Here is a 21,417-nt window from a genome sequence, read left to right on the forward strand (position 1 = left end):
ATAAAATATCATGCAGGAAGTATTATCTGAATTTTGACCACATAGTTTTAATGAACAATGTACACATCCATTAAAATTGCTTTCTGTTTTTTTTTTTTTTTAGTATTGCCTGCACTTCTTCATGAATTACAGATAGTGTAGCTGCATTATCATATCCATGAGCTCAACACATCAATAAGTCAGGCCCATCCCTTTCCATTCTTAACATGTTCACTTATTATCAAAACCACAGAAGTGATAAAACTTATTGCTTTTTAATTTTTACCCATCATGCATAATTTTATATTTAAAAAAATCGAATTGTTTTGAATCTTTTTGCTAAAATTTCTTGTCTTTTTTTTTCAAAAGTGCATTTTTACCACTTGGGTGTCACCCGGTGCAGCCTCACCCTCCTAGTGACGCCACTGATTATATGATCATCATATTATAATCAAATGATTCGCGTACAATTAACATCCATATCGTAGATCTATAAGTTTGATGGTTTCAACCAAACAAAATGAAAGCTTTTCGTCTTCTTCATTGCGACGGACTCAATAAATAGTTGAACCTCTATCAGAGGAATAGTAAAAGTGGGATCATGTTCTAATATAAACTTTTGTTTTTCAGATACTAACATGTCATACACTGCACTAGACTTGATTTAAAATAGGCAGCATAACAAACTGTGTGCCATCTTGTCAAAAATATGCGATTTAAGATGTGTAAAATAATACATCTGACAATCGAGTATTGGAACTATGGAGACATACACGCTTATATCGGCCAGGGATGTGCCATAAAATGGATACCTTCAACTGAAAACATCCTTAGCCAATGAGTTTTCTATCCTAAGTGACTCTCTGATTCAGGGGCAAATACTACTAGTGTTTCTAATGGTTCAACGTGACTGCATGGATTCCTTATTGATTGTAACCCACGCCACAAATGATAATGTGCACAATCTTGGTGCGAACAGGTTGAACACAAGTTGGCCATCCCATGACCTGACAACTTTCACTCACATTATGAACAACAGCAATAAAAGCCAGGCAGGCGTGTCCAACGAACAACCCGTCTACGCACAAGTCATTATTGTTCTTATGTATGTCCTGATTATTTTAGTTGCGGTAGGAGGGAATCTTCTCTTCTCGTACATTATTGTCATGAATCCAAAGATGAGGTCTCTAACCAACTTGTTTCTACTCAATATTGCTATCAGTGATATAGTGAAAGCTGTGATATGTAACCCGTTTACTTTCATCGCCAATTTAATCCTTCTTTACTGGCCCTATGGAGAATTTATGTGCCAAGTGGTGACCTATATTCAGGTAAGACAAGGTCAGCGAAGACTTTCTTCTGTAATCTCTAGTGTTTCATTCTTTTTTGTATTCAACTTTTTTGTTGAATAACTTTTAAATTTAAACTCAATTGCTCACAATCTTTCTTCTTTAATCTCTAAAAGAAAGATTAGTTGTTTTTTTTTATTTTAGTCACATACAGTATGCAGTATACCAAAAAAATGTTTACAAAGACTATAAAAGTATTCATCATCATAAAAAAAAAATTGTAACATAAATTCCTTCCTTCTTTATATCTATATCCATGGGCGTAGCCTGATTTTTTTCCTGAGGAGGGTTGGGGGGATTTATTTCGTATTATGTCTGTGTGTATACTTTATTAGTCTCTATTACATTCCAACCTTTCATTCTTTAGGAAGACTTTTATTGTACCCTAGAAAAAGGTTCGTCCTTGAGTTAGTAGAAAATCTGTAGACACCCCGCCTTTGCCATCGAGTGGGGCTGGGGCCCCTGCGCCAAGCACTTTTTCTGGTATTTAAAACAAAAAAACAAAAAAAACTTTGAGGTATCTACAGTGCATAATATTGCTATAAAAAAAAATTAGCTAAAAAAACAATTATGCTATTTACTGCACTTTATTAATGGAGCCCAGAGACTTGTAGAAATGTATAATCCCAATTGGCTACGTTCATGGAGTTTAGTGACTATTATTTGCTTTAGATTTTATATCGAAAAGGGACGTTTTATCGTCAAAACCATCTTTTTTTTGGGGGGGGGGGGGTAAATAAAAAAATCTTTTTTTTTAAACAAAATCAAAACCCCTTAGCTACGCTCATAGAATTTGGTGACTGTAGTTTGCTTTAATTTTGTATTGAAGAGGTGGCTTTTAGCTTCAAATCTCGCTAGAGGGGGTTTTAAACTCAAAACCCTCTGGATGGGTTTTAAATTAGAGCCCTCTGGAGGGGGTTTTAAACTCAAAACCTCTCTTAGCTACGCTCATAGAAACTAGTGACTGTTGTATGCTTTAGCTTTATATTGAAAAGGGTTTTATCCAAATACAATTTCGGAGGGTGTTTTAAACTCAGTATCCCCGTTGGCTACGCTCATGGAATTTGGTGACTGTCATTTGCATTTTTTTTTTATTTTACAGAAGAGGGGGATTTTAACCACAAACACCCTGAAGGGAGATTTCAAACTCAAAACCCACTTGGCTACCCTGAAGCAAGTGATGGTTTAACATTAAAATCTGCCTTAAATAATAAAAAAAATCCCCCCCCCGGCTACGCTCATGTCTCTCTCTCCCACTCTCTCTATATGTGTGTTTGTATATATATATATATATATATATATATATATATATATATATATATATCATGGGCGTAGCCAGGATTGTTTTTCGGAGGGGATTTTGGGGGGATTTTTTAAAAATATTTTTATATATCTGAGTCTTTCATCAGTTATTTTGACCCGCAACTAGGTTTTGATTAGCCACACTGTGCTCACTGGCGGATCCATGGGAGGGGGTGGTAGAGGCAATCGCCCCCCCCCCCCTCGGAAAAAAAAATATATATTGTACTAATATATATATATTGTTACGATTTTATCAAGCTCTTTGCCAACACTGCATTACACGAAACAAGAAACTCAAGAACTTGACAACACGGACTCCAAATAGCATGATACTTTCGTGAATGTAATAAATAGCAGCCTAATACTGTATTATTGGCGTCACAATACATCTAACTGTAATCATTGTTCTCTACTTGTACTGGACTTTCTGTTTCGACTTGAACTCGGCTAAACTCCTGTCCCGGACTGGCTTCCCTCTGGAATCTCTAGACCAGACTGACTTCCCTGTGAAATCTCTAGACCAGACTGACTTCCCTGTGAAATCTCTAGACGGGACTGACTTCCCTATGGTATCTCTAGACGGGAATGACTTCCTTCTGGAATCTCTATACCACACTGACTTACCTATGGAATCTCTAGACGGGAATGACTTACCTCAGGAATCTCTATACCACTGACTTCCTTCTGGAATCTCTATACCGTACTGACTTAACTGTGCCGGATTTATCGCCTTGACCCTGATACACTCTGGGAAAAACAGAAATGTCGGGTTTTTTTTTTACGCGATCTGACGACCATATCACGTGGAGAGTTCATACCAGCACTGTCCCCCGTCCTTTGACACTGCACGTTGACTTGTGATGCGTCCTACCCTATGAACGCTTATCATGAACAATTCTGAGTCTTTCATCAGTTATTTTGACCCGCAACTAGGTTTTGATTTGCCACACTGTGCTCACTGGCGGATCCATGGGAGGGGGCGTTAGAGGCAATCGCCCCCCCCCTCGGCGAACCCCCCCCCTCGGCGGACCCCCCCCCCCGGCGGACGAGTTTTAATAAAGAAATCACACAATTTGTATACAAATTGGGGGGGGGGCGGTCCAATTTATTTGTAGAAATCACAGCTTGTTAACAGAATCAATTAAATATCTATATAATTAAAACTTGTTATTGGTATTTTAACCGATCTTTATATTATGTTGTTCCCCTGTTAGCCGATTGGGTGGATTGGGGGGGGGGGGAAATACATCTACTGCCCTTCCCACATAAACCTTTTAATTGGGGGGGGGGCGGTCCTACTTTTTTTTAGAAATCATAGTTTGTAAACAAAATTAGTTGAATTAAGATATAATTTTTATATTATATCGCTACACTTCTGGTATCTTGGCCGATTCGGTGAGGTTGGGGGGGGCAATTGCTTCTACTGCCCTCCCCACTCTAGCCCTCTGAGTGTGTGTGGGGGGGATGGCGGTCCTATTTTTATGGAGAAATCATAGTTTGGAACAAAATTAGTTGAATATCTATATAATATGAGGTGCATATTGATGTTTTAACCCATTTGTATATTATGTCGCACACAGACTCTGATCTCAAATTTTATCATTATTAACTAAAGAATGTAAAAGGGTTGTACAAGGTGAGAGGGGCGATACATGCAATCGCCTTCCACCCATCGGACAAACCAATACTTTTTTATTTTGTATTTTAGTTAAGAAATTACACAATTTAAAAAAAATGTCACTAATATAATGTATATATGCTATAAATTAAATTCTTATATCGACTCGCCCCACTCCTTATACTTTAATGCCAAATGCAATCACTAGCAGAAATTATAAAAAGGAGCGAGGATTTTGTTTAGAGCTTTGAATTATGGTTCTGTCAAAAATAAAATAAGTTACAAACATGCCTATTTAACAAAATGTATCACTTACAAATGAAATTTTTAAAAATATTATTTTTCGAATAAATATTTTTTTTGGCGGCGATCCTCAAAGTCTTAATCTAAACATGTGGGGTATCTTATTTTTTCAAGGAACAAATCGGTTGTATTTGTATTTGCAATGTAGAAATTCATGTTTTCATGTTTCATATTTTTCAAGTAAAACATTTTCAAAAGGTCCTTTTTGAATATGATGAATAATGAGCTGTAGATGTCAGGAAAATGAGTGTCTGCAGTGAAGAATGCACGAAAACGCTTTTTGCGTCGGGGCTTAGCCCCGGACCCTACTGGGGAAGATTACAGTGCTCCCCAGACCCCCTAGCTCTCAACAGAAAGGCCTCAACATGGCTGGGTTTTTTATTTGCCTAAAGTTAAGAAACACTGCATTTAAAAAAAAAAATTATATATATATATATATATATATATATATATATATATATGCTGTACGCGCGTTTATACTTAGTGTTAGGGTTTACTGGGCGGTTAGGGTTTGAAAAAATAATTCGCCCCCCCACTCCAAAGTTCTGGATCCGCTAGTGACTGGCAATGTTTGGTATTCCTTTTTTATACTAATTTTTTTTAATTGGTTTAAAATGTAGATTATCCGAGAGAGAGAGAGAAAGAAAGAGAGAGAGAGAGAGAGACGAAGCAATACTATCTGTTCTTACTTGACACTATGATCACTACATCAACTTGATCTTTTCTGAAAGTAAATGAAACTGGTGCCAGTCTAGTTCTTGACTATTCACAGGAGGGACAGAAATACTTCCTCTTTTTATTTCTAACAGTGCAATGTTTTGGTTGCCAAACTTGAAGCTCGATTTTTTGTTTAATATACAGCCTTATATTGCCGGGCTAATAGCTATTACAGTATCGTATTTAGCTTCCTAAGTCTTGATTCTTCTTATCGCCCATTGCAGTCAGTGAGATAATAGAGACAACATTGTAAACTAGGTTCAGTACACACATGATACTCCAATGTCAAACAAACTACTTAGAAAGAAGTAGAAATGGAATCGCAGTGGAAATTTAAGACTTACGGCTGAAGTCAATTTCAAACAATTTAATGGCGAAAGAATAATCTATAAAACTTTACATGTTAGGTTGTTTTTTTTTGTGTAGCCTAAATGATAGTTAACATTTCAAAAGTAATGCATTTATAAGTGAATATTGGCTTAATAAGAAATAACTAATCACTAAAATAGTAACACTACAAAAATAAACTTTAAAAAAAAAGTAGATAGGGGTACAACTGAAAATGAAACATTAACTAAATACTAGTGGCACAATATACAGTTGTACCCCTAACGTAAACGAAACTATCTTAGTGGTAAACAAAGACATCTAAGTGGTACTCAAATATACGCGTAGGACTTCAGTAAGACGTAATTAGTTGCTTTTATAAAGAACGTCTATAATCTATACGCAAGTCATTCACTGACTCAGTACTATTTCTCCCACTTGCCGTGGACAAAACAAAAATAAAAAAAATAAAAATAAAAAAAATAGGACAATTCAACCTGTTATCACTTACCTTGGATCTAGGACATCTAATTGATTTTCATGATCAAAACCGCAGCGGTTAAATTACCAGAAAGATTTTTTATTTGTAATTTCTACTCAATATTTTTTGTTTTAAAGCCGACATATCGATGAGTACAAATTTAAAATTTACATTTCTTCTTGGCCTGAAACTTACTTTTGTAGACATTGCATAAAATAATCTTTTTTTTTGGGTCCTACGAAGCCGACAATGACTAAATACGTGTTTTTGTGTGTCAACATTGATAAGAAATGTAGGTATAGCTATTTATTGGTGTATGTGTTGAAGGTGAAGGCAAACAAAAAAAAAAAGATATAAGAATTCTTGGGTGAGAAGACGACGCCAGAGTGATAACAAAAAAATGGGTCTGACCAAAATCAACTTTCGAATATGAAATACTTTTAATATTGAATTACAAAGCCGAAGAAAAGTTAGTGATTGTATGTAGAATTGTTTTGTTAGATTGATGACGCGGAAAGTTAGAAAAGTGAAACTAGAATTCTAGGCCAAAATTTTATGTGAGCGTTCGATGCGCAGGATGCAAAAAGAAAAAAGGACTCCGTCGAAAAGCATCAGAGAGCCTTCCAAATATTTCACTTTAGAGCTGAAATGTTGATGAATACTATACTCTGAGATTGTATGAAGAACTATTTTCTAAGGCTTATGGTGGGGATAAAATACGTGATACTGGTCATCGAATTCACGGGTGTAGGAGGTGTAGCGCAATAAAGCGGGCTGTGCCAATTAGATTTAACACATACTAAAAATTATTTTTCTTAAAAAGGGGGGGGGGGGCAAAACGGGGCGAAAAGGGTAGGTAGTGAAAATTGTTATAGAATTCACAGCCGGAAATGAGTGTGTTTGGGATGGCGTTTTAAAGCGGACCGTTCAAGTTAAACATATAGTAGAATAAACTATTCAAAGGGGGAGTGATGAAAGTGAAAACAAAAAAAACAAGGAAGAAATACGGCCTAAGTATTATGTGAGCATTACGATTGGCAGAATATTATAAGAAAAAGGACCCAGGCCAAACACCAGGGCCTGTCCTAGCAATTGCGGGGCCCTATGCGAAACGGATTGCGCGGGGCCTATTCTGGGTATGGATCAGGATAATAAGTGAAAATTAAGATTTTGTATTAAAAAATAAATTCGTCTTTGCATTTTATACATTCTTAACTAAGTACAAAATCACGATCAAATAAACTTTACTTTACGAGCCTTGTGTGTAGCGAAGTCATACAGTAGATCATCTAAATTCTGTTTCCTACATAGATCACGCTCAATAGCAAGAATTGCCACATTGTTCAAACTCTCTTCGTGAATTGTTGACCTTGAGTAATTCTTGATTAGTTTAAGACGCGAGAAACTTCTTTCACAAGATGTTACAGTTCAAATCTCAGCTGCTAGGAGTAAATTGCAGTGGTCACAATTCTGCTGAAGCATTTTATCCTGTAGCCATTTTCAGCTTTTCGATGTGTGAAGTTTTCCACAGATTTATCATACTGCCTTTTTCTTTGACTTTTGGCTGGAAAGATTCCAACAACATCCATGTTTCCAGCCAACTTCTTTTTGCTGTCACAAGAAGAAACAACAGGAAGAAACTTAAAACGTTCACACACAACCACAAGCTCTTTCACATTAACCCTTACCTGAGAGATACCGATAACATCTGCTCGTTGTGACTTATGTCTGGAGTACAATCCAATATCACTGCATTCTTGATGTCTCGAAGGATAGAATTCACCACAGCATCAGCTACTACAGTAATAAGTTCGTTTTGAATCTTCTTTCTCAGGTAACGATCATGAATTTCTGCATTGGTAACACGTCGAAGTTGTTCCCCCATTACTGGATCAAACTTTGCGAGTAATTCTATTAGACCAGGAAATTCCATTACTTGGCTCTTTAAGTCTTTCAATGGTCCCTCTGAAAGCTAAATTGCGCTCCGCTAGAAATAGTACAATAGCAACTAGTCCAACGTTTAGTTTCAGAATAAAGCATCTCCTGGTGAACTTTGCCATGCCTGTTTTTTTTTTACTTAGTCTTGCTCCAGCTTCACAGCAACTGGTCATGGCGTCTTTTTTCATTCTCTGCTCACCTTGGGGTACAGCTTTGCCACTGGTCAAATCCTCCAGTTAAAAAGGAACTTTTTTGTTTTCCAGTAGACGACAGTAGAAACAATAGATCTTGTATGCTGACACAGAATATATCAGCCAAGGACGCAAAACACTTTCACCATTACTCAGGTTTGGTTTGCAATGCACTTAAGAGAAATGTCTACCATCCTTATTTTTCGGAAAATTCTCCAAAGTAATCTCAGGTTTGACCTTTTTGTGATAAATAGTCAATATATGATCTTTCCATTTTTTCTAGACACATGGCAGGATAATCCAGATTTCTCAATGAATCGACCACATTTAGCTCATTATCTATAACTACATGTTGATCAGTTATTACATTATTGCCTTCATTTCTTACGACATGTTGATCAGTCGTTAGTGTTACATCATTTTCTTCTTCTATTACGACATTACATTCACCACTGCAGTTTTTTGCATTCTTCATAGAATCTGTTTTAGCTGTCTCACTAGAAGTGATTATGTTCTCATTTTCGGGTTTTGATCGTTTTAAAAAAACGTATTCTAGTTCTATTGGAACCTCATTTTCAGTTAAAATTCGCACTGTTATTATATTTTTATTTAAATATGAAAGCTGACAATGCTTTTTTTTATTCGCGTAAGATTTGTGTTTTCCATATAACAATTTTGTCTAACTTTCAGGAGATTTTAAAAATAATTACCACTACTTTTTCGTATATTTTGCATCATTATGCAATTACAGATATACTTAGCGCAGGGCCTATGAAAGCGCGGGGCCCACTGCGGCCGCATAGGTTGCAGTGGCTTAAGACGGCCCTGCCAAACACATATAGAGATAATCAAATATCTCGAATAAGAACTGAAAAGAAATAGTCAGATAGTTCAGATATATGTTAAGGCGGAGAGTTGGAAGAGGAATGAGAGAAGTGATATGTGAATTTATAGGCCGGTCCAATTCAACGTCATAGAGACTAGAATTCGCTAGCCAAGGGAATGTATGGGGGACCGTTTATTTTATTATTATTCTTGTTATAAGTCAAAAGAAAGGAGGGGGGTCTTTGGGAAAAAAAAAACAATTTATAACCTGGGAAATAATCAACGGGCGTAGCCGGTGGGTAATGCTAGTTGATAAGCTAACAAGAAATAGGGTTTGTCCGAGTTGGCATTGCTAAGCAAAGAGAAGTTGCTGTTGGAAAACATTACTTTTGATGATGTCATCGACAACTTAGGGAGAACTTATCACGAAAAGTACTTCAGTATATAATTGCGAGTGTCCTTACATTTCATTCTTTGTTCACTTCATTAACAGTAGATGTAAGTTTTGTATTGCTTACTGCGGACTGCATATATGAATCATATACTCCAACGCGTCTCCCATGTAGATGTGTTATACCTCTTGATGGGCATCATGCGCTCGGATTATTTTGAACGGACAAATGGAACGTATTTTCACTATACATCTAAATGAATGTTTGAATATTAACCAAGGCAAACATTATTAACTTATCAATAGTTAAATTATTTCATGAAATAGTTTAAGAAAGAGATGTAATTTCAGCGTTTAGGAAGAATTGTTAGAGAGGCGTCTACAACAATATAGAGGAAAAACCTTTTGAATAAGCTTTTCAAAACATCCCCGCTAACGTGACTTTCTTGTGTCTGAACATCCTAATTCCTCCTGACTGTCGTAGATGATTAGTTTGAAGAAGTCAGCAACAATACACCTTCCTTATAAGGAAGGTGCGACAATCACGCCCATTACAGAAGTACGTGCGCATTATATCGAATGTTACTAGCATAATAACATTGGACAGTGAGGCCTCCTTTATTAGACATATTTTAACTTTGTTTTTCTAGGATGAAGAGTGCTCTCTAGACTGCAAGAAGAATGCTTTGCATTTCTCGTCTCTAACTGCAAGAAAACAGTTCAACATCTATGGTCGCATTTACCTTTTTTTAATGACACAAGAAAAATATTTAAAAACAAGATTACAAAGAGAGTTTGTGTTACACAAACTCAGAGGCGGCCCCCGTCGAAGTCGGATCCCTGTCGGATCTGCATATTCGCAAATAATATTCAAGAGGTGATTTAATTTTGATGTAAAATGTTTTACACGTTTCGGATGTTCCTTCAGAGTTGAAGATAATTACTTCCTAGTCCAAACCTCCCGCAGGACGACGGGGGATGGGAGCGGGCAGGGTTTGAACCCTGGGCCATCCATAAATCTGAACGACAGTCCAGCGCGCAAACCGCACGACCAGGCAGCCATCCGATGGTCAAAAGTAATAATGTTTCAAAGATTCATTTGCCGTAAATTTAAATTTAAATTTAATAAAAAAAAATAGTAGATTAGTTTTAATATATTAAAACATTACAATATTGATCAAAACGTTTGGAAATGAAAATCTACACTTTTTTTTTACACTTTAAGTTTAGAAATTGAAATTCAACATCTTAATCTAGTCTATTTTAGTCTAAACTACATCTAGAAATTCTAGATCTAGACTCTAAAATAATTTTAATTAGAATATAAATCCAGATCTAGATATACTGTAATAAAAATCTAGATCTAGTTTAAAAAATCTAGATTAGATCTAAATCAAGATATCATTCCTTTTTTAAACGCGAGTCACATAACGAGGCTTAATAAACATTACTATACCGAGTTCTTTTTTCATTTCATTTGAAGAATTAATTCCATATAACGTCAGAGGGAAAAAAAAAACACTACGTCACACGGCCTAGCTAGACTAAAAATCGCCTTCATCTATAAGAGCCATTTATCGAGTGTTCATATACTTTGGTGCACCGAGTGCGTTCTTTAAGCATTTCATTTAAAGAATTCATTCCATATGACGTCAAAGGAAAAAAAAACACTACGTCACACGGCCTAGCTAGAATAAAAATCGCCTTCATCATTACGAGCCTTTTATCGAGTGTTCATAGACATTGGTGCACCGAGTGCGTTCTTTAAGCATTTCATTTAAAGAATTCATTCCATATGACGTCAAAGGAAAAAAAAACAATACGTCACACGGCCTAGCTAGACTAAAAATCACCTTTATCAACACGAGCCATTTCTCGAGTGTTCATAGACATTGGTGCACCGAGTGCGTTCTTTTAGCATTTCATTTAAAGAATTCATTCCATGTGACGTCAAAGGAAAAAAAAACACTACGTCACACGGCTTAGTTAGACTAAAATATGTTTTCATTAATACAAGCAATTTTTTCGAGGGTTAATAGACATTGGTGCACCGAGTGCGTTCTTTTAACATTACATTTAAAAAGTCCATTCATATGACGTCAAAGAAAAAAAATTCCATTACCTCACAATAGGCTAGTACCGGTACCATAAAAAAAATGTCTTTATTTACACGAGATATTTAACGAGGGTTCATAGACATTGGTGCACTGAGTTCTAATAGATATTATTTAAAAAAGGATCAAAGCCACATTGTTTTTGCGTTTTGTCTGTCAGTCGGTCTGTCCGTTATCTTGATATAAAAAAAACAACTAAAAGTTATTAAAAATTGATTAACCTTTATTTTACGTTTCAAAACATCGCAATAATTTTTAGGTATAAACACAATTGAAAAGTTTATATAATAGATTGTTCCGGATGTTTGTATAAATAGTAAAAGAAAAAGAGAATTTCAGATAAATGTAATACCGTTAATTTAATTTTTTGGATGGTCTCGTATAAAAATTAGATGTACTACAGCCACGTGGAGAGATTTTCATACCTTACTTTGGTGTTTGGATTCTGTTTTCCTTAAAAATCGGAACATAATATTAACGATAATTAGATTTTTTAATGTTTTAGGTAGAAAGTTAAATGTACTGTAAGAGAGTAGTGAGTTAAAATATTTTTCATAAAAATCCGTAAAAACATTATTTCGTAAATGAGAAGATTATTTGTTTATTAATTAGAAGAGGGAGTTCAAACAATTATTTGGCGTTAGTAGATTTTTAAATAAATTCGGAAATTTCTGGGGACGATTTGTAAGAAACAAAATCCGTAACTTTCTTTATCGATTACAAAACTTCTATGTTATGTTTTACAAGAAATTAAATGTATAAAAAGTAATTTTCAGTAATCAATTCTAGTAAATTACTTTTTTTAAAAGCCTTATGCGATTTCAAACAATCATTAGGCATAATTCATGTTTTATAAAACAATATCCGGAACATTTTTACACTTAATGAAATATAAGTCAGTATAGAGATTATGATTTAGCATTAATATGCTATTTACATAAAAAACGGAACAACATATTATTGATAATGTGTTTTTGCAACGTTTAAGCATGGAAATTGAATGTAATATAAGTTAGAAGAGCAAACAAACATTTGTTGGCATTGATTAGTTTTGCACAAAAAAATCCGGAACAATCAATTTTAGATACTTAAAACTATTGAGATGTTATCGGAGGAACATTAAAGGTTAAATCAGATTTTCAATAGCTTTTAGAGTTCTAGTTTTTTAAATCTAATCGTAACGGACAGACCGACCAACAGACAAAACGCACAAAAATAAGCTTCTTTTATTCGGATGGGGGCACTAAACAAAAAATAAATAAAATCTGATTTTTAAAAAAAGTTTAAGGAATTGGTTTAGCACCTGATCATGTTGCGACGTTACGCTACTGCACGAAAATCGCTGCATAAAAAGTCCATTTAAAAAAATGTGCGTGATATTTACATACAAAGTGCATTATTAGCCTTTATAAACAAACAGAAATGTTTTCTTTTAATTTTAGCAGCTAGTTGACCAGAAAAAACGTCTTTAACTATTATTTGTATTTGTTGTAAACATTTCCTGTACATTTTAAAAATATATTTGACTTAGTGATACTGAAAATACACAAAAATTGTCCATCTTTGTTAGCATATTGTAACATTGCCTCCCTTACATTTACGTAATTGTTTTAGAATTGGTGTATTTTTATGAAAAAATCGCTTGCATAATTAATTTTATAAATTAAACGGTTTGCTTTTAGAAAACCAAAAGTAGCCGTTGCACCTAAACTTTTCAAGCTGGATTTAATGATGAAATAATATTTTTCATATCTCTTCTAGTTTTCGAGATCTGAGTGTGACAGACGGACAGACGGACAGACGGACATTTTGCACAAACCTAATAGCGGCTTTTTCCCCTTACGGGGGCCGCTAAAAATACTTTTATAACAAGAAATCACTTCTTTATTAAGCTAATGACTGTTTTGTAAGAGCGAATATCAGGCTCTTAATAACTAATGAATGATACATTTAAACAAATTAAGCGTATGTATAAATATATTATATTTTATAAAATTCTAATAATATCCCCATAAATCTAGAGTTAGGGGACGTTGCGCAAAATGAATAGGGCCTATATGCGGAAATACACGACAAATTATAACGGTTAAACTAGAGCAATGGTTCCCAAACTTTTTTGTCTCGTTTTCTGGTTTTTGGTAGACCCCCTGCTTAACTAGAATTGCATTTTTTGCAAATTCATCAACATATTTTTTAACAAATTTCTAACTGTAGTGAGTTAAAGAGTGAAAAAGTAATTCAAAGCTATACATTAAGTAATAGAGATATCTATCTTTTTTATTGATAAAATTCAAATTTAAACCAATTAAAAAGACACTGGAAATGGTGTTTTTTTTTTTCACTTCTATTATCCGTTGCTGCGGATATTAGGTTTCATGAGGAATTTGTTGTTCTATGAAGTAGTCTTCAAACATTAAATATTAATTAATCAATTAATTAATTTGCCTTATGTATCATTGTAAAGGTTTTATGTTTAGTAGATAAACAAAGTTATGAATCAGCTAATTATACAATCTCATTTATAAACATGAAAAGAAAGACAGAATTTCAAAACCAAATATCACTTTACCCAGTTAGTGGATTAGCCTGAGGCTGAGAACAATTTTCTTTTCTCCTTACATCTTGCTCAAGCTTTCTGGAAGGATTAAAATAGAATAAGATGCTAAAGACTGTATTAAGTAGTTGGTGATGTCACAAATTTAATGTGTTAGCTTAATTATAGCTCCTGGCCAAACTGTAGTCAGCGAATTTCGACAATGGTAGCCATAGCTTCCTGAGAAAATCTTTGAAAATGCCACAAATTTCGGTACAAAGTTTTTATGTATTTGTGTCAAACTACTGACTCGACGAATAACCGAAACCAGAGTGTAAGGGGCCATAACTAAAAGGAAATAAAAACAGAAGAAAAACATAAAGAGAAAGAGAGAGAGAAAGAGAGACAGGGGAAACAAGAATGAGAGAGACAGGGGAAACAAGAAAGAGAGAGACAGGGGAAACAAGAAAGAGAGAGACAGGGGAAACAAGAAAGAGAGAGACAGGGGAAACAAGAAAGAGAGAGACAGGGGAAACAAGAAAGGGAGAGAGACAGGGGAAACAAGAAAGAGAGAGACAGGGGAAACAAGAAAGAGAGAGACAGGGGAAACAAGAAAGAGAGAGACAGGGGAAACAAGAAAGAGAGAGACAGGGGAAACAAGAAAGAGAGAGACAGGGGAAACAAGAAAGGGAGAGAGACAGGGGAAACAAGAAAGAGAGAGACAGGGGAAACAAGAAAGAGAGAGACAGGGGAAACAAGAAAGGGAGAGAGACAGGGGAAACAAGAAAGAGAGAGACAGAGGAAATAAGAATGAGAGAGACAGGGAAAACAAGAAAGAGAGAGACAGGGGAAACAAGAAAGGGAGAGAGACAGGGGAAACAAGAAAGAGAGAGACAGGGAAAACAAGAAAGAGAGAGACAGGGGAAATAAGAAAGAGAGAGACAGGGGAAACAAGAAAGAGAGAGACAGGGGAAATAAGAAAGAGAGAGACAGGGAAAACAAGAAAGAGAGAGACAGGGGAAATAAGAATGAGAGAGACAGGGAAAACAAGAAAGAGAGAGACAGGGGAAATAAGAATGAGAGAGACAGGGAAAACAAGAAAGAGAGAGACAGAGGAAATAAGAATGAGAGAGACAGGGAAAACAAGAAAGAGAGAGACAGGGGAAACAAGAAAGAGAGAGACAGGGAAAACAAGAAAGAGAGAGACAGGGGAAATAAGAAAGAGAGAGACAGGGGAAATAAGAAAGAGAGAGACAGGGGAAACAAGAAAGAGAGAAACAGAGAGAGAGAGAGAGACAGAGACAACAAAAAAGAAGTCATTAGGGAGCCCACTTCAACATAACTTACAAATATAGTTTAAACTATTTTTATTCGAGAATTATTAATCTTGTAATTCTACTGTGATTGCTTACATATGTCACGAGATTATATTTAGTCATATCTATTGTACTGTTCGTGTACCATTAGAATGGTTTTGCTGAATAGCACTTGATCCAAAGAGTTCATAGGTCACTTTGTCATAACACGAGAAACACAAATCTGTCTTCATTTTTCTGTTTGAAGTCTTGTACTGAAATATATTTGTGCATCTTTAGCGACCCCGGAAGGAAAAAGCCAGTATTACCTTAACTTAGTCTATCGATTTTTTTTATCTATTTAGATCTCTAAATTGAAAAACAAACACAAAAAAACAACACAATGCTTACATTAAAATGCACTAAAATGTAAAAAAGATAATGAATTTGATTAACGTTTGGTGTATTATGAGATAAAGTAAAATGCTCACCCAACGCTTTTTCTATTATTTTTTACTTTTTAGTGCGTTTTAATATAAGCGTTTATTTTAGCAGCCACCGTAAGAAAAAAAAGCCGCTATTAGGCTTGTGCAAAATGTTTGTCTGTCACAGTCAGATCTCAAAAACTAGAAGAGAAATGAAAATAATTATTTCACCGTTTGATGTGGCTTGCAAAGTTTATGTGCAATGGCTACTTTTGTTTTCTAAAAGCAACTCATTTACAGTTTGACAGTTCCACCTCTAGACTCTGTAATCCATCTTGTGAATGAGATATGAGTGCCGCATCAAGTGCCTCCATCAAGAGTGGCGTAAAACAAAGAAGTTTTCTGGCTCAAACGCCTGTTTGCCGATGATGTGGCACTCATCACTCATATTACAAGATGGATTACAGAGGCTTGCGAATGCTCTTGCAGCTGCTTGTCAAGATTGTAGCCTACCCTTACAACAAGCCTCTCCAAGACCGAAATCCTGGCACAAGACATCGCAGAAATACCAGCGATTCATATTGAAAATCACACACTTACGGTGGTGTAGGAATTCAGCTACTTGGAAATAATAGCCAGAAACCTAGATTTAGACACTGAGCTGACAAAAAAGAATAGGAAAGACTTCTGCAGCAATGGTAAAAACTCTCAACTCTCCAAGCGTGTCTGGGAAAATACCTAATTCACTAGGGCAACCAAAATCCTAGTCTACATTTTTTAGTTTTAGAGTGTGACAGATAGACGGACGGACGGATAGACCGACAACACTAAACTGATAGCGTTTTTAGCCTTTTCCGGAGCAGATAAAAATAATAGGGTCTACTTTTTAAACAAGTATAATGTTTTTAAAAACACTTAAAAAAAGACATTTCCTCTTTTATGAAACTGACTACTGTTTCTTAAGAGTGACTATTTTAGTCTTAATACATAATGGCTGATAGATTTGTGAGCAGGTCAGGCAGGCGCGAGTGGGAGGACCTATTCTCTTCTGCTCAACATTAAAATTTACCAACAGTAGGCAGATTTTTGCGCTACTGGGTGGGCTCAATCTGTGCACCTCGGTATGGTGACCAAGGGGCTAGAGTCACCTAAGTAACCAGACAACTAACTATACTAGCTTAACTAAATGAAAAACAAGATAACAAACTTTAGTTTACGATAAATAAAACAAAAAGAAACTTTATTTACATACAAAAATAAATCAATAATAAAATATAATATATACACTAACTTGACTAATCACTACTACTAACCCTCTAAATCTACACCACTACAAACACTAACAAACTAACCAAACCAACTATCTAACTAAATCACTACAACTACTACCCTAGATCTAGATCGACAAACAAACTACAATAAACTAGTCTAGATCTACAATATCCTACTACTACAACCATAACACTAACACTAAAACAAGAACACCTTAGTCTTAGTACCTTACTAACTAGACCAAACTAATCACTAACCAGCTAAAGCAAGAAACAGACTATAACTAAGCCACTTAGGCAACACTACATTAGTCACTACAGAAACAAAATAACACTAGCTTTCCTAAAATTAGAATAGATCTACAGAAACAATAACAAAACTTTAAAACTAGATCTATCAATAGCAGAAACAAAATAACACTAGATTCCCTAGAATTAGAATAGATCTACAACAGCAGTTATAAACAGCAGCTATTTCAGCAGAGTAATTGCAGCAGCTAAAAGCAGTAATATTCAGCAGCTAAAAGCAGCTAATAGCAGTAACAATAGCCTGCAATACATAAATGCAAAACTATATTACATTCTATTAGGACTGATGGACGCCGCCATCTTCAATACAGCTTGTTGCCAACTATTATGACAAATAGTCCAAGTAGAAAATAAAATAACTACCTTACACATAGTATAGATCTAGTAAAAAATATAAAATATTTCTACACTTACAGGCCGTCCCAAGTACAGAAATAAAAATATAATTAGACGACAGACCACAAAGATCTTCAGCTGTCACACAGACATATATGGTACTGACCACTGGTCAAATGTTCACTCAACTGTTTTAAGACAGCATGTAGTACATTACTTTTATACTATCCCGCACTAACCTATATAAATATGCGGAAGTACAACTATAAAATCTGACACTAACCTATAAAAATAAAAAATATAAAAATAGATCTAACCTATACATCAAAAATACATATAAAACTAGCTCTGGGAGCGCAAGCTCACAGATTAAAAAAAAAACAACACTTTCGACTCATCTTTATATATATATATATCTCAACGCTTGGTTGAGGAAAATAATTAAACAATTAAAATAGGCGTAAACACAGCCCTTTGATAATAATCAATGTGTTGAAGATAAAATAAAAGGCTACATACATAGACTTATACATACTATATCTAGACTCAGGGGCGGACTGGCTATATGGGATAACGGGCAAATGCCCGGTGGGCCAGTACCAATGCAGACAACGTTTAAAAAAATGTGACAGCAGCAATACACAGATACCCGAACACATTTTTTTTTTAAATTATTATTGCACTTAATTTTTGTTTGAAATTCAACAAGAATATCAACAAATTTACACTATACACTGTAGCCTACGTATTATCATAAGCAAATTGTTACACGTACTTTTTGCTATGCACGAGGGGCATGAACTTCAACAATGCTTTGATGTCTTCGAGGCTGTGTTTGGTCTAATCATTTAGCTGGTCGGCACTGACGTTTGATGGCACTCCCTTTTATTTTTCCTCCTTCCCTCCCCCGTCTTTTGATGGTTCCATTGTCAGTTAACGAAAAAGAGGGATGAGAGGTTAAGTTAGAAAACATTGATATAACGCAGAACTATTCTGACACGATCAACATCTAATCTTACGACTTAAGACCGGACACAATAGAATAAGACAACATGTCCTTCAAAACTCTTCTCTTTTTCCATGAGGCCCGTAAAAGACACTGGCCTCAAAACACCCCAATAGAAAGAAAACTATATGAAGAGCTCTCTGATTTGGAAACCATTTCGCAGTTCATCGCATATATTGGTCTAGTCATCTGAACGCTCCAACATAAAAATGAGAACGAGGAAGAAGAAGCTCTTTAACAATACTTAATTGCAAACCACACAACTTATTCACAACTCAATATGGGTATAGAGTTTTTCTTTCTGAAAAGTAAGTATTCTGTTTTGTTTATTTTTAATAACATAGATCTAAAAATTACTACACTTAAAGCTTAAAAAAAACAACAAATTGTTTAATTAAGAAAAAACAACCTAGATTTAAATCATTTTTTTACTATTATAATTAAAGGCAAACTTATGCTTTTATGAAGCCATTAATGATGGAAATTCTTATAATAATTATAGTAATTTATAGGCCTATAGCGCTGTCACATCCAATAGTTAATGAAGGGAGATTTTTATTTTAAATAATGGGTCCTAATAATCTAATAATATAAAATTTGCCTTTTTGAGAATGCACTTGTAAGTGCCCCTCTAACCGTTCTGCAATCTTTTATCTTTTAATGCAAAGGGTTGCCTGAGTCAGCCAGGAAAACCAATGACTTTGCATATTTTAAGTCACAGATCAACATGCATGACTAGATTGACACATGAAATGCGCAGGACGTGACTATCTTATTTTTTATGAAACGTCTGTAATATATAAGATAAGAAGATAAGTAATACCAAAAAGTTTCAAACTCTTCAAGGCTGCTATTGCTATTGTATTGTTTATATTTTCAGACTAAATACTTGTATAAATAAAATACATTATGTAATCTCACGCAAACATACATCCAGTTTTCGATGCGTTATCACAGCCACATGAGAAAGTGTTCGAGATGAACTACAGTCGTTCTACGACTGAAGAAGGCCAACAAAAAAATCAAACTATATATATTTTGAAGAGAATTAGGCTTACATCTATAATATGACACATGGGCGTAGTCGGGGGGAGGGGGTTCAAATCATCACTTACCTCAGACCTCATTGTCTGAAAAGGAAACTTTACTTAATGCCCCAGTGCAGCCAACTTAAGCAAACTACAGTCACCGAATTTCCTAAGCTTAGCTAAAAGGGGATATGTGGTTATCCCCCCCCCCTCCAATACAAAAACTAAAGCAAAACTATAGTTACCATTTTCTACCGGTCGCTGGACTCCATTAATTAAGTGCAGTGAATAGTAGATTTGGTTTTCGAATTTTTTAGCGAAGAGTAGCAAGCTAATTGCACTGTAGATACCTCAGAACATGCATTTTTAAAGCTTAAAAAAACGGAAATAATACTTGGATCCGGGGCTTGACCTGTCCTTGGTGGTGAGTACTGTCTTTCCACTAATTAAAAGAAGAACATATTCTAGGCTAAAAAAAAACGTCCGAAAGAATGAAAGGTCAGAATGTAAAGAAGATTTATTACATATATATACATTGCATAGAGGGGTAGAATTAAAAAAAATCCCCCCCACCGAAAAAATCCTGGCTACGCCCATGATACGACATGCCATTCATTTGTGGGCCGGTTTATATGGTAATGCCCGGGCCGATTTTGATACCCAGTCCGCCCCTGTCTAGACTGGACATGGAGATTTTTTAACACTACAAAAAATGTCTTGAAAATTTTGTAGAAAGTTGGATCAAGGCGTTGTTTTGTAAAGTAGTGAAAATAAGTCAAGTTGTTTTTTTTTTCCAACCCTAAGCTATAATTTAATTTTTAGATCTAGATACAGGCTACAGCTTTGATTGACTTAAAGAACCCCTTTTAGATACTAATAGCCATATCAATCAATTGATAAACAAATTTTAAATACATTTTATATGTTTACGTTGCCAATGTAAATTACTATTTTACTTTTTAAAATAGATTAAAAATCATGCCTTGTGACATACTTTACGAACAACTTATGAAATACATAGACATAAATAAATATAGACTGGAAAAAGGAAGTAGCTTCATGTAACTTGAAAACATGTATATCTATTGTATTCGGATTTCCGAATTATGAAAAATTGCATGATCTTCACGCTGAGAGATTAAAAAAAAACACTAGTGAAAATATTGTAATACTTATATAGGTTACGGCTGAAATAGATATGAATACTTAACTTTTATACTGCTCATAAATGCTGTATAATAAAGTACACAAAATTGCAATTCACAAATTTTCGTTTCATAAAACTCTTTAATCGGCCAGTCTATATTTATTTATGTCTATGATGAAATATAATTCTCATAGGTTGGATTAATAATTTTATTGACCAATTATTCAACTAATGAACACACCAAAATTCCTGAATATATATATCAGTGTTGTTTTTTTTTGAAGGAGAAAGCGCGATGAAACGAGTTTGTCATTGATTTGTTCTGTTCTCTGTCCTCGAACGACAAGAAGCCTACTGCTAATCAAGTCACATTCCTTGAGGGTAGAGATTAATTTAATGTCCAGCTATCTTCTAACAAGGAATTGATTTCGTATTTAGTAGAGCGTCCAGCGCTATTGGGATAATGGATTCAGCCATAGAGGTGCCTACAGCAGTCGTCATAGGATAGAGTGTGACGACTTTTAAGTATCCT

General features: G+C 35.0%; 1 protein-coding gene across 3 annotated transcripts in view; it reads left to right on the top strand.

Moving 5' to 3' along the window:
* LOC106072285 (RYamide receptor-like) overlaps positions 1-21,417 on the top strand; it is a 116,539-nt gene that overhangs the window by 20,202 nt on the left and 74,920 nt on the right. For all 3 annotated transcript variants that reach the window (XM_056022093.1, XM_056022092.1, XM_056022094.1), the window contains one exon: positions 610-1,310. In XM_056022093.1, coding sequence (XP_055878068.1) covers positions 876-1,310 — 435 coding nt within the window. In that variant the 5' untranslated portion in view covers positions 610-875. The remainder of the gene's footprint in view (positions 1-609; positions 1,311-21,417) is intronic.

This window comes from Biomphalaria glabrata, chromosome 2 (assembly GCF_947242115.1).
Source record: "Biomphalaria glabrata chromosome 2, xgBioGlab47.1, whole genome shotgun sequence".
NCBI lineage: Eukaryota > Metazoa > Mollusca > Gastropoda > Planorbidae > Biomphalaria > Biomphalaria glabrata.